Below are 12,891 nucleotides of genomic sequence, written 5' to 3' on the forward strand. Positions count from 1 at the left end.
GCAACTGAAAGACACCGTCACCACTTTTAATCCTCTGTAATCTTTTCAGTTGACTTCTGTTGAATTCAGCTTTTTTCAATTAACTCCTGACAATGACTCCTCACAAAATGAAGCATCTTTAAATGCTAAGTGTAGTCGTGCTGTATTTACCAAGGTTTGATTCAGAATAAACACAAGCTTGAGTGGATTCATTCAAGAGCTGCTTGCAGCAGTGTTCTGCTTCCTGGCGCATTAGCAGCAGATGCTCTTAGCATTAGTCAGTCATTTATTGGCAGCATCTGCCTCCCTCACCTTCTCCCCTCCCACCAGGAAGAGGTCGACGGCAGCGATGTTGACGCTGATGCTGTGACAGAGATCTTGGAGGACCTCCCTAATGGAGGCACCGGGTCGGAGAGTGATGGAAGAGCAGGAACCGTCGGGAAGCATCACGCTGCAGTGTTTGGGGGAGCGTTCCCATACTCCAACTGAGTGGCGATTATCAGACTGTGGATACACGGTTAGAAAAAGATTCAGAGGCTTAATTCAACATGGAGGACTGGCTTATTGGTGTACAAGTACACATAGATTCAGTTGTAGCTGTAGCCACATTTGCTATAAACAAAATGTGAGTGGGCTGACAAGTAAAAAAGAAATAAATAAACAACTCTAGACTATTATGATGGCTTCACCAGACCCTGGGCTCTGTGTTGCCATGGTAATCTGTCCAGAGGAATCTTACCTCAATCTTCCCAGCAGAACAGGAAGTGGCCATCTCCAGACTGGTACCAGACGACAAGGAGCCCTGGGACTCCCTCCGCCCATTACTGCCCCAGAAGTCTGCACAAAACAGCACAGGGGATGATGAATTCACGCAGATAAGAGACATTTGCACACTACTCACGTTAAACGACACTCACAATATGCAACACCGAGACAGTGTCTAGTTATAATGACTAATGACAGTGTTTCTGATTTGTGATTGTGGTTTTGTTGCCACAAAATCTTGGCAGGCGAAAAGATGTATGTCATCAAACAAGATATTTGTGAATTAACAGTGAGGCACACTGATGCTAAAGCTCCAGTTTGAAATGCACATGAGGTTCAATTCATTTTGTATACCTGTTTGACGACTTGTGCTTTCAGGGGATATTTACAAACCAAAAAACGAGGAATGATCATTACTGTTGTATTTAACAAGCCTCGCTGTGAAAAAACAAAAGTTTTACATCATATCGTCATTTTGATATTTTACCACCTTTAAAACACTGGCACTTAGTGGATATTTTACAGCAAGTGCAGGGTTCGACAGGTTTTTAAAGGTAAAATTTAAGCACTTTTCAAGATACCTAAGCGGTCCAGTCTTTATTATCACATCTAGATTATTATGTTAAATTCAAATGCAAAAAAACAGTTTACAGAATTCCTTTATACCCACAGCAACCAATGTATATTCTCACTTTGTTTATTTTACCAGCTGTTTATATTCACCCTGATTGTATGTTTTGATTATGATCTTTCAATGCTTGCTAATTTCAGCGGCAGGAGTCAACAGACAAATATGACAACAGGACTGTTTCCTTTCATTTTTGGTTTACAAGAGCGATTGTGCAGATGACACATCAGCCTTTTTCGAGGAGCATTTTTGAATTCAAGCATATTCCTTATGTTGAAAACAGAACTTTTAAAATTATAAGCATTTTGCAAACTTTAAAGACTTTGTAGAAACCCTGCAAGTTTGTTTTTGCCAGTGTACCAGCAATGTGTGTGTAATACTTTGATCACTGCAGGGCAGCTGTGTTTCTACATGCCTCCCCCGCGTGCACTCTGGAGCTGGCAACGATTTGGTGTCTTGTTCAAGGACACATCAGCACTTTGGAAGTTTGTGAGTTGCAAAAGCTTAACAAAGTTGCTATCTTGGTTACCACAAGGCGACAGGCTTGTTAATTACCGAGGTTAATGTCTCCAATGTCCTTCTTCTTTGGGCCCTTCCCGAAGCTCCTGTTGCGGGACCACGAGAAGAAGATGCCGCGTTTCTTGTCGGCACTCTCATCTCTGCTGTCCTCGGTCAGTGACCTCCCTGACCTCTGCTTTCTGGCCTCCTGCTGGTCGGAGAACAAAAGCACAGAAGATTTTACCCTCCGTACTGCACTGATGAGCAATGTCAATGATGTCCATGAAAAAGCCCCTTTGGTGTGGTCAAAAAGCAAGAGTTGCACCTTTTTCGGAGTGGAAAGTGTAGAGCGATCAGAGCTGGCACTGTGTTTTGAAGGCGCAGGGCTGCAGGGAATCTGGTAGGGGTCTGGCAAGGGTCGGCCATCCACCTCAGCGCGCATACACTCTTGGTAAAGGGAGGACTTGAGGAATCGTGAATAACTGTCAAACTTCATCAGGTTGAAGATCTGTAGATGTGCAGGACAAAAGAGTGGCTTGTGAGCGAACAAACAGCAAAACACAGAGGAGAAGGCTAAGCCCGTGTTAGCAACAGCAATGGGGAGGAGGAGATGCATGAAGGGTCAAATATAAAGGAGTGAGGAGGAGAAAATGAAACTGTCAGAAACAAGAGAGAGGAAACTACCAGTGTTAACATATGGTTACAGCTTATGTTATGACAGGTGTCTTAACAGTTAACATTTTATCATGTGCATGCTGAAAATATACGGATCTCTGACGGCATGTCTATGTGTACAGCGTGCGCTAGATTCTCTGTGGGTGTATGCCAGTTTGTGTTTATCTACTCTGGTAAGGCTCAGAGTCCTTTCGTAAACAAACCCAGATGGCCACTGAAGAAACCCAATATGCTTCTGCAAAGTGGCTAAAGGCAAGAGGAGAGCAAAACCCCATTCTGAACACAGAGACCCTCCTACTAATAACTAACGGTGTCTAAAAAAATGACTTGATCTTCACTGTTGACATGGAAGATCACGGAAGAGAAAGCTGAAATTGTCCTGAGCTCACTACTGCTGCTGTGCTGTTGGTACCTGTAGCTGCTGCATCTTGAACATGTCAGGCCGTGGGGAGGTGAGGACGTCATCAGCCAGCTGGGCCTGGCTGTCGATGTTGACTGGCATGGTGGCCTTGCTGGACAGGAAGCTGTTGTAGATCTCGCCGGCTCTCTGGGACAGCTGCAGGAAGAGGTTTGATAACACAGAATATATATGCAGAAGAACAAGTGTAGAAAAATAGGTTGCTGTGTGTCTCCTTATCTTTTTTTTTTTAATGTTTATTTGCACACAAATTCTAAAGGCACCAGGGTGTCGTTTATCATGTATTCACCCTTTGATAAAGGTAGCTATCTTACTGTGCCTTAAAGTGGTGCTTTCAAACAAAGAAACTTTTGTGGGATTTGTCAGAACCGTTAAATGGGAGAACAGAGAATCAAAAACTTCCCTGCAAAACGATATTCGCTAATCTTTTTTTTTTCTTGTGTGGTTAGTTTTAAACTCTGACTTATAATTAATCTGCAGAGGGGTCACACAGATACATAAACTTTAATTTGTTTTAAGTAGACAGAAACCAAAAAGGTTGGAAATTGCTGCTGCAAAGGAAATATTTCATCAGCATGCATGTTTTTAGCAGTAGGATTTCCCCAGTGGGAAACGAAAGCTTAAAGACAGAATGACTGGGATTTGTGGTTTGTAAACACAACATTCAAAGTTTGCCCCTCCTCCCAGGCTCGTAGCTTCCTCTTGGATGTGTGCTTAAGATCTGGCACCTGGCCTACATTTTTTTCTAAAACCCCAACCTCACACCCTGTGTGTGGCTACATACGACTGCCCAAGGGCTGACACCCTGAAACATGGTGATATTTTGCAGATGCAGATATTTCGTATGAGTCTATACATTGTTTTTCAGAAATATCCAACTCTTCTGCCTTGAAGCTTGGAACAAACTCGTAACCTACAAAGACTGTACAAACCACACATAAAGATCTTTTCCACCATTTTGCACAGACAGTCAGGAAGGAGCATAAACCTCTCATAAACCTCGACTGAGTAAATACACACTGCAGTTCTGACAGTCGGTGACCAAACAAATCCTATCGTTCACATGCAGTGAAATTGCATCGAAAAGGCCAAAAAACAAGGAAAATAGAATAGAGTTTGGTTGAGATCCTGGCTGGAGAGGCGTGTAAGACTGTATATAGCCTAGACGAGGAATTGGAGGTGAGTGAACTTTGTACAATGAAGAGGACTTCAGGTAAAGCTGTTTAATTACCGGAACGTCTCCCTTCGGCAACACACAAGTGATGTAATAGGTCACCCATCTCAGTTGCAAATATCAAACATGTTAAAAAAATCTTTATGAGACTGACTCACAGCGATTGGATCTCAAGACTAAATCTTTACATATCACGCTGTATGATATCATCTTGTTTATCTACTTATATTCTCCCATTTAGGCAATCTTATGCCAATTCAGCAGATTACAGTATGAAACAAAAACACCACATAAAAGCTCTGACTGCATCTGTAGCGTCAGTTTGTGAACTTACCTGCTTTTTATCAGTTGCAGGGACATGACTGAAGTATTCACAGGCCTGCCAGAACAAGATATTCTCCTCACTGAATTCTTTCTTGAGAAATTCCTGTGGAGACACATAGTACAAGAGTTTCTATATGATGTCAAACTGGTGCTCATTTTCTGCTCTCTCCGGTGCTGCTGCTGCTGTTGTTGTTGTTGAGACCAGTAGCGAGGAAAAGAAATTATTGGGTGTAATGTTGTGAACAAGATTGGTGTAAGTGTAGGCGCAGAGTAGTGTGGGCGAGTGCAGCACTGATCAGTGTTGAGAGAAGGTGAGGAGCGAGGTGGTTCTGGGACACCAGAACTCAATGTTTGAGCCTTCTGAAGGTGTTGTGGGCTAAATTCAAAGACACATCTTTTGTGTGGGAGGTATGGTAACATAAATGAAATGCCTGTACTCACTAAGGTTGGACATCGAGCACTAATTCTGAACTTGAACTTATTTCAAATTTGTACAAACCTCAGATTTGTGGAGACACTGATACAGCAAAATGTAATGACTGAAAGCAATTTCATGCATGAAGGTAGATGGTCTAACATGACATTATATGGGAATGCAGCATTTTTATGCCCCTAATTGCAGTCAAAATGCCCAATCATTAGCTAATAGAAGAGCACAAGTAAAAGCGTGAAACTCAGATAATATTTTCATTGTGAAAGATTCCTTAAAGGTTTAATATCCACCATTTATTTTGGTTTCCTTTCCTACTCAAATAACACACCGTCTATCAATAAATCCAAACACACAACTGCGCTGTTCACCAAATTAGTTTTACTCATAAATCTGAAGCACCAAGACACTTCATGCCAGCTGTTTCAATGAAGTCTGGCAGTCTTGATTCAATCAATTAGAGAAACTTTTCCGATTTTTTTTTTGGTCTTACCGAGAAGTAGCGCACGCCCACTGGATCCTGGAGGAGACGCTCAAAGCAGGCGGCCCAGCTGGCCACGCGCTGCTCTGGGAGCCCTCGATGGCTGCCTGCTCCTGGAAGACTGCCATTACTGTTCAGGCTGCTCTGGCTGCAGCATCCCTGCAACTGAACTCCACTATAGTCTGCAAGACAGGAGAGCAAAATGCAAAGGTTAATGCCAGCCAGAGGGACTGTTAGAGCCACTCTCCTGCGTGCCTTTTTAACTTCCTAAATATTCATGGGGATTTTAGCATTTTTGTATGTTTTTCTTTGCATTTTTCAGAAGGCAAACTGAGTGCAGTAATTTAATCCACAGAGGAGAACGGAGCTTTTCAAAAGACTCTCATAGACCCTCTTCTAAGACACCATAAACAAAAAACATCTTCTGCTGGTGCACATCTTCAAAAGGCCCTCACACAAATCGGCATGTCTATGAATTTTGGTAAAAGCGTAAACAAGAAAGCAGGCATAGCTGTAAACACCACAGCTTAAACATTAGAAGATTGGGTTTGTGTTCTAGTGCTAATTTAACTAATGTCAACACCTAAAACTCACTACTACTACTTTCAAAAGTTTCCTTAAGAGTACACATTTGGCTTAGGGAAATCAGAAAAGGACAAAAAATTTGTCAGTAATTTGATAAAAGTGTTGAGACTGTTGGGATTTAAGAGAGGGAAGAACTAATTACCTCGACACAGTGAAAAACCAAAAGGTCAAAAATCGAGTCGCTTTGTGCTATTTGTTACACTTCTCTCTGGTTAATGTAACAAAATAAGAGAAGAAGAAATTCAAAACGCGCTATGAGGGAAGAGCGGAGCACAGAGTTAACAGGTCTGATTGCATCCGAGAAAAAGCAGATGTCACTCAGCCGGTAGGAGGGCAGCAAAGAGGGGTCAGCGAGAAGAAAGAAAGAGAGGCGACATGGCTGATTAAAGGGACACAAAGAGGGAGAGTGGGTGAGGATCCAGCCTGCACACTACCTGCTATCATGGCAGCAGATGACCACTTTAGCGCTGTGGGCCGACCAGGCAGGGAAGCGCACGGGAAAAACAACAACACAAAAGGGTCACAGTGGGATTTGTTACAGATACACTGATGTTGTCATTCTGAGGTGAGTCAACTGGTACTATTAACAGAGTGCATCTTTGCTGTTGGGAACTCAAATGTTTGCTAGATCAGGTACAGCATATATTTATCCTGCCAATACGCCTGCACAAGAATTAGGGCGGATTTACAAATAGGTGTGCAGTTCAACTGTGGCGTTGTGAAATAAAAACACTGTAAAGAGTACATGACATCACTAACAGCCTTGCAGTGAGGTCTTTCTGATTATGACTGGGGTGGCCTTCACATGACCCTTTAAAACCTATCATAGTTTCTTAGCAAATTACTGTATAGGCTTTTTTGAACTATGCCAATGTGAGAAAACTGAGAAATTTTCTGTTTTACTGTAATCTCGAATGACTGTTTTCCCCTGTGTCACTGAAAGTCTAAAGTTCCCTGACAAGCCACTTGTTTGGACTTGGTTTAATGTATTAGGACTGAGGCTTTGGGATCCACGTTAACCACATTGTGTGCTGCTCGGTTAATGAGATGGCTTTAGAAAGCAAACAGCCGAGCATGTCTGATCCACATCCACAGTGAAAGGAGCGGAGCTACACTCCCCACCGCAGCCTTGGTCGGCCTGTTAGCAAATGTTATTAAAACTGCTATGAAAGGGAAGACCAGACAGCACGCACGCTAACCCAGACTGTAACCCAAAACATGCTCAACAAACATCCTTTGTTAATGAGGCATGCTGCCTACAGTGAATACATCATCCTCGCTAAGTCTTTTTATTGGACCATTTTATTGAGCAACTACAAAGATCTGTGTTAAGTGTGGAGCAGAAAATGAGAAATAAAAATGGCAGACACTGAAAAGGCCGGACAGAACATTGCAGGCTGGACAAGATCAAAAGGTTTCATTATGTTAGTAAAAAGAGATGATTAAGAAAACGCAGTAAGATGTTGTTAATCTTTTGATTTAATCGTTGCTTACAGAGCTTTTTTTTCTACATCTCACATCTAATGATCTTGTTCTGATTTTTGGACAACAGTGTTCTAAAGTAGTAATGAATTAATGATACTCACCACCATCTGAGGAAGCAGCAGACTGAAAGAGAACAAAGAGAGACATGAGTGAGAGGCTGCCCTCATGACCTCGTGTGCTGAGACAGGAGACTGAAGACGGTGCTGATAGCAGGGTCTCTTCAGGCATCCCAGCAGTCGCTCTAAGGTGTGTGTCGATGTGGTTTGTATGTGAGAGCATGTGTGTCTGCCACTGGGGAAAGGGTTGGATTTTGGGTCTTAACACAAGACCATTAATTTGTAAGTGGGTGGACCCCTGGGCTCTACCACACACAGCTGTTCACACCTCCACACCGGGACCCACCCCTCATTTTATGTGATCCTCACAGCCCTGAATGTGTGCATTCCTCCCAACTGCAGTCACAAAGATTAGAGCTCATCAAGGCAGAGCTACTTGAGAGGCCATCACTGGCTGCAATGCTCCTCTTTTCATTTGCAAATTCAAGGGATGAGTGCGTAGATGCCCCTGAATAAAAGGCAAACAGCACAAGCACCCCCTATGGGCATGGAAATGTCTCAGTGACAACTTTCCATAATTGGGTGCACTTATTGCCAAGGGATATACTAACTAAAACACCACATGTGACTGATCTGAAGACAGATAAACACATATTTGCTTGGCAGTATTTCAGTTTGAAATCACTGCCTCAGCACTGGGCTTCTGTGAAACTGGTTAGCATAATTTTGGTTAAGCTAATGAAGAGAGATCTTAAAGCCAAAACTGTGAGGCTGTTGTCGCAAATATATTTAAATGCAGGGGAGGATATGAGAGGCGCATCTTCGGGCTTGGTCCAAGAACACTCGAAAAATTGGTGCGTTGGAGGATTCATCTGAAAAGGGGAGACTATTTCCAGGAGAGTGTTTTCTGAGCTGCCACTTCAAAGTGTGAATATTCAAGGCTGATAATACGTCGAAACAAGGCTCTTATTGCCAGGCTGGTGCCTTGGTGTGAGCAGTACATACAGTTTGTACTTTGGTGGAATTGCATAATACTGGACTGTACTATTAGAGAACAATGAAAATTAAGAAAAAATTATGCTCCTAATGAGGCTATTTTTGAAAGAGAAAATCAGGATACGGTTTCATTTCCTGTCTGATTTTATTCATAGTATCATTTCTAATTGGCCGGGAGTTGTGATTTAATGAATAGCTTTCAGCTCGATCAATCAGCCATAGAATGAACCCAGACACATTGTGGACCAGCCCATTCCAGTTTCTGTTGATGCTACTGGTCGTCTGAGGGCAAGGGATGTAACCGCGGTCATGTGCGCTGACGTGACGCTTCGTTCCATTTTGGGAGTGACCATATGTAAAAGCTTCATCAGACAGAGACCGCTAAACCACTAATTGTCTGTCACGAGCTCTTTACAACTCTGCTGCTGCTGAGTCCAACCCAATTTAGTCAACACCCAAAAGCCAGCCCCTCTGCGGTGGTTAGCATGTGTACAGTAATCATGGGCGGGTAGGACGAGGACCAACATGAAGCCGAAACAGAAGAGGGAGAAAAGAGAGAACACCCACTCCATCTGTCTGTCCCTTTGGATCTAAAAGCAGCTAAACCTCAAACCTTAAATATATACAGTGTTGTGACTGTGGTTCAATTCAAAGCACAAGACAGACATCACACAATGTGACGTCAATGTTGGTTTTGGACAAACAAAAGGTCTCCAGGAAGAAACTTTGAAATTGTGCATTGGTGCATTCACTACGATCCATACTTTGGGAGTCAGTGCTACTTTTAAAAGCTATGCGGTATATGGAGAGGATTTGCTTCTCAGGTGACACACATATGACAGACATACACTTCTTGAATGAGTGCAGTTTCCACGTATTCACAGACATGTGATAAAGTGGGTGTACTGCAATAAACAATAACATCACCCTCTTGACACACACAGTAGATTTAATATATTATCTTTTAAACCACGCTCGTGTCAGAGGAGATTTATGTTGATGACAAATACGTTGCAAGTTGCGCAAGAAGACTGAAGCGTCTAAATGAATGGAAATGTTGCAAAATCCTGAAACTAGTCTGACCAACTGTGACACATTATTCATTAGAAGTAATTCAGATTCTACTTGCATCCTCAAATGGAACAGTCAGTCAGTTGATTTTTTGATATAATAATAATAGATAAATTGTTTGTGCTACAAAGTGACAGGAAATTGAGAAGTGGCCTTCTCAGCTGGCTTATTTTGTCCAATCAATCATCCCAAACCCAAAGTTGTAAATGTTCACGAGAGGCTGGAAGCAACAAACATTTGGCTGTTTGGCAAAATGAACTAATCAACGGATTGACTAATGATTTAAGCACTTTTCTCAAATGAACTGACATAATGATCAAGTGTCACAAAGGCTGACCAGGATGGCAAACATAAAGAGGGTGGTGTGTGTATGTTGGTATGTATGAGGCTGCAGGGGTCAGACCACACACACCACTGTGTGTTTTTCAACTCGTTATTGCTTCCTCGCTCTGAACTCCACAACAATGAGGCCAAAGTGATGACCCAGGCACCACCATCACCTCTCGTCAACACACTGCCTTCCTCTGTTGACACCTCTGGCGATGAGCCGTTCCATCATGGGTGGCTCTGCAGTACTACAGGACCACTTTGATCCTTTTCATGTAAGAGGTCCCACTTCCCAGCTGGAATCCCTCTGAAAGCTGTCCATGTGAGGTTGTTATCAACCAAATGGACAAAATCACAATTCAAGTCACAGCAAGTACCCTGGCTCCAAACGTAGAGCAGGATTTGGCTCTCCAGTTGGAAAACGCTCCTCCAGCTTTACTGTGGTACAGCCCCCACGCCATACAGTCTGGCATCCAGAGAGACACCACATGCTGAAGGAACGCAGATGAGCACACCAAGACAGATTTCTGTGTATGATCTGAAGTGAGCCACTGCGACAAAAACACACTTTTATCAGTGTTAAATCAGTTGAAGGATGAACCACATTCAGACAAATGTTAATGGCACCCATTAACGCCACTCACAGAGTGCAATTCAGATCTTTAAAAGTGACTCCTTTCATCTTTTGGGCTTGTTTAGGCAAGTTCCTCCCCTCAAAAACTGGGTTAAGATGTTCAACACTTTACCACAGTCAGATAAAAAAGCCTCTTCTAAACTTTTCCACAAGTCAAGACTGATTGTAGCGCCCCGCAAACAAATGACCATGAGTCCCCGCTGCTTCAAACAGCTGTTCTGGATGGGAGAGAGACGAGCGACAAAGAGGGCGATTAATGAGAAAAACAGCTGACTGAACAAAAGGACTCTCCGCGCTTCACGCAGAGGAGGAAGAGGAGGCTCGCTCGGCAAACCACAGTTTACTTACAGTGTTGAAGTTCCAGGTCCTCTTGAAAGAAAGTCTCTTTTTGAGACTCATTGTTCCCTAGTCTGCTCCACCAGCAGCACACAGACAGATTATGTGTGTGTGTGTGTGTGCGAACGCATACCTGAACACTCCCCACCCAAAACTCTGCAAACCATGTCTGTACAAGTCGGAGAGAGGGAGTTGGAGAGACAGGGAGGGAGAGGGAGAGAGGAAGAGGAAGAAATCTGACAAGGTACTGGACAGAAAGAGAGAAGAGGAGGAGGAGGAGGGGGTGAGAAGGAGGAAGGAAAGATTTCCTTACTCTGCAGCTGTTGCCATGGCAACCCGCCCGACAATGCATACAGACTCTGCCACAGTGGCATGAAGGAATCAGATGCATTACCCCCTCCCCACCCCCCCGCCACCTCTTATTCCCCTCGCACAAAAACACGCACTCGCCATGTCAAAACCACATTGCCCCCCCCTTTTGTTTCCAGTCGGGGCACTCTCTCTTTACTTGAATGAGGGAAGAAATGCCCAGTCAGTTTCAATTGAAACCAGATGAATTTTGTTTAATCAAAATAAAAGTTTGGTAGCCCACGAGTTGAACTCTTAGCTTCATTACCCGCTGTCAGAGAGCACTATTCCTACGCCCTCAACGGTATTAATTCTATCAAGTGGTGTTTTCTGCTAGCAATTTAGCCTCATGTACCAGAAAAAGAAAATTGGCTTTTATTCTGGCGTCGCTCCTTGTCTCCTCTGCAGCTCTGTGCCTCCACATTTCTGGCAATTCTCTCCAATCAGCGACCGTTTTTGGACCCACTATTATTCTTAAAGCATGGGTGGCTCTCTGAGGTTTTCCCATGGCAAATGAGCTTGCATTCTTTGGACTTAATTTTGCCGTAAATAATGGATGAGATACAGCGTTTATTAACAGCCTGGTTTTCATGGTAGATTTCTCCTGTTTAATTAGATTTCTACATGGTCTATCACTTTGGAAATTGGATGTTTGTGACATGCACATGGCTGTGTTGATGGCTGGTGGGGGACAATCACAGATGACACACATGAAAGAGAGAGGACACATGGGGAGGGAAGGACAGAAAAGGCCTGAGCGTGCTTCAAACATAAGAGGTTATACAATGTGACCAATTGCACTGAATTGTACAAAGGCAGGTAAATAACAATGGACACTTCTGGACTGTTTGACCTTGAAGGCAGTTGTACACAAAATTGAAGGAAAAAAGAGAGGCTGGGAGAGACGCTGAAATGTGGAGACCTGTCCCGCTTCTATTACTCAAAGTCAAACTGTGGATTTTAGAAAGTTACAAAAATTGGCTAACACAGCCTTCCCAAATCTGATGTCGGGAAGAGCTTTTCAAGCACTTCCGAAGCCTCTGTCTTACATTGTTCCCTGTAAATTAGAGGCAAGTGATACTTACTATTCAGAAATGCAGCTGCATTCAGTAACATTACCATCTTGCACCTTTTCACACATGCCACGACAATGCTGGAATAGATGGAGCAGGGGACAGTCCAGCAGATGGTGGTAACACAACACTTAAAACTCAGCAGAGCAAGAAGAAGATGGGGCAAGGCTGGAGGTACGTGCACGCAGTGGGAGACGTTCCTAATGTTCTTGAAATGTATTAAATATTCAACAAGTTTGTGAGACAAAACCTGTTTTTTCATGATCCACTTGGATCAGAAACAGACATTCAATACAGTAAAAGGAACATTAAAAGACGCTGAAGTGAAGTTGAGACAAACTTGAAGATGGTAGGCAAGTGAGAGTTGGGCGCTCATCACTCACTCCACGTTTAATGGCCTTTCGTCAGATGGACATGACCCTTTATGTTCTTGGCCCTGGAATGTTACTGCACAGCCATACCGCCAGTTTCCCTGAAAGGTTACCAGGTCTTAATGTGGAGAATTGGTAGTACAGATTTCCCTGAAATTTGATCCCTGCTCCCACTCACACATGACCCCATGCAGGAAATGTGTGAAAGGGGCTTTAGTGGATGTTCAGACTAAAACC

General features: G+C 43.3%; 1 protein-coding gene across 2 annotated transcripts in view; it reads right to left on the reverse strand.

The window, feature by feature from the left end:
* LOC139351241 (regulator of G-protein signaling 12-like) overlaps window positions 1–12,891 on the reverse strand; it is a 37,124-nt gene that overhangs the window by 10,323 nt on the left and 13,910 nt on the right. For both annotated transcript variants that reach the window (XM_070993041.1, XM_070993042.1), the window contains 8 exons: window positions 7,544–7,565; window positions 5,385–5,554; window positions 4,472–4,564; window positions 2,958–3,101; window positions 2,196–2,378; window positions 1,928–2,078; window positions 719–816; window positions 292–483 (listed from right to left, as the gene is read on the reverse strand). In XM_070993041.1, coding sequence (XP_070849142.1) covers window positions 292–483; window positions 719–816; window positions 1,928–2,078; window positions 2,196–2,378; window positions 2,958–3,101; window positions 4,472–4,564; window positions 5,385–5,554; window positions 7,544–7,565 — 1,053 coding nt within the window. The remainder of the gene's footprint in view (window positions 1–291; window positions 484–718; window positions 817–1,927; window positions 2,079–2,195; window positions 2,379–2,957; window positions 3,102–4,471; window positions 4,565–5,384; window positions 5,555–7,543; window positions 7,566–12,891) is intronic.

The sequence above is a fragment of the Chaetodon trifascialis genome, chromosome 23, assembly GCF_039877785.1.
Source record: "Chaetodon trifascialis isolate fChaTrf1 chromosome 23, fChaTrf1.hap1, whole genome shotgun sequence".
NCBI classification, from domain to species: Eukaryota; Metazoa; Chordata; class Actinopteri; order Chaetodontiformes; family Chaetodontidae; genus Chaetodon; species Chaetodon trifascialis.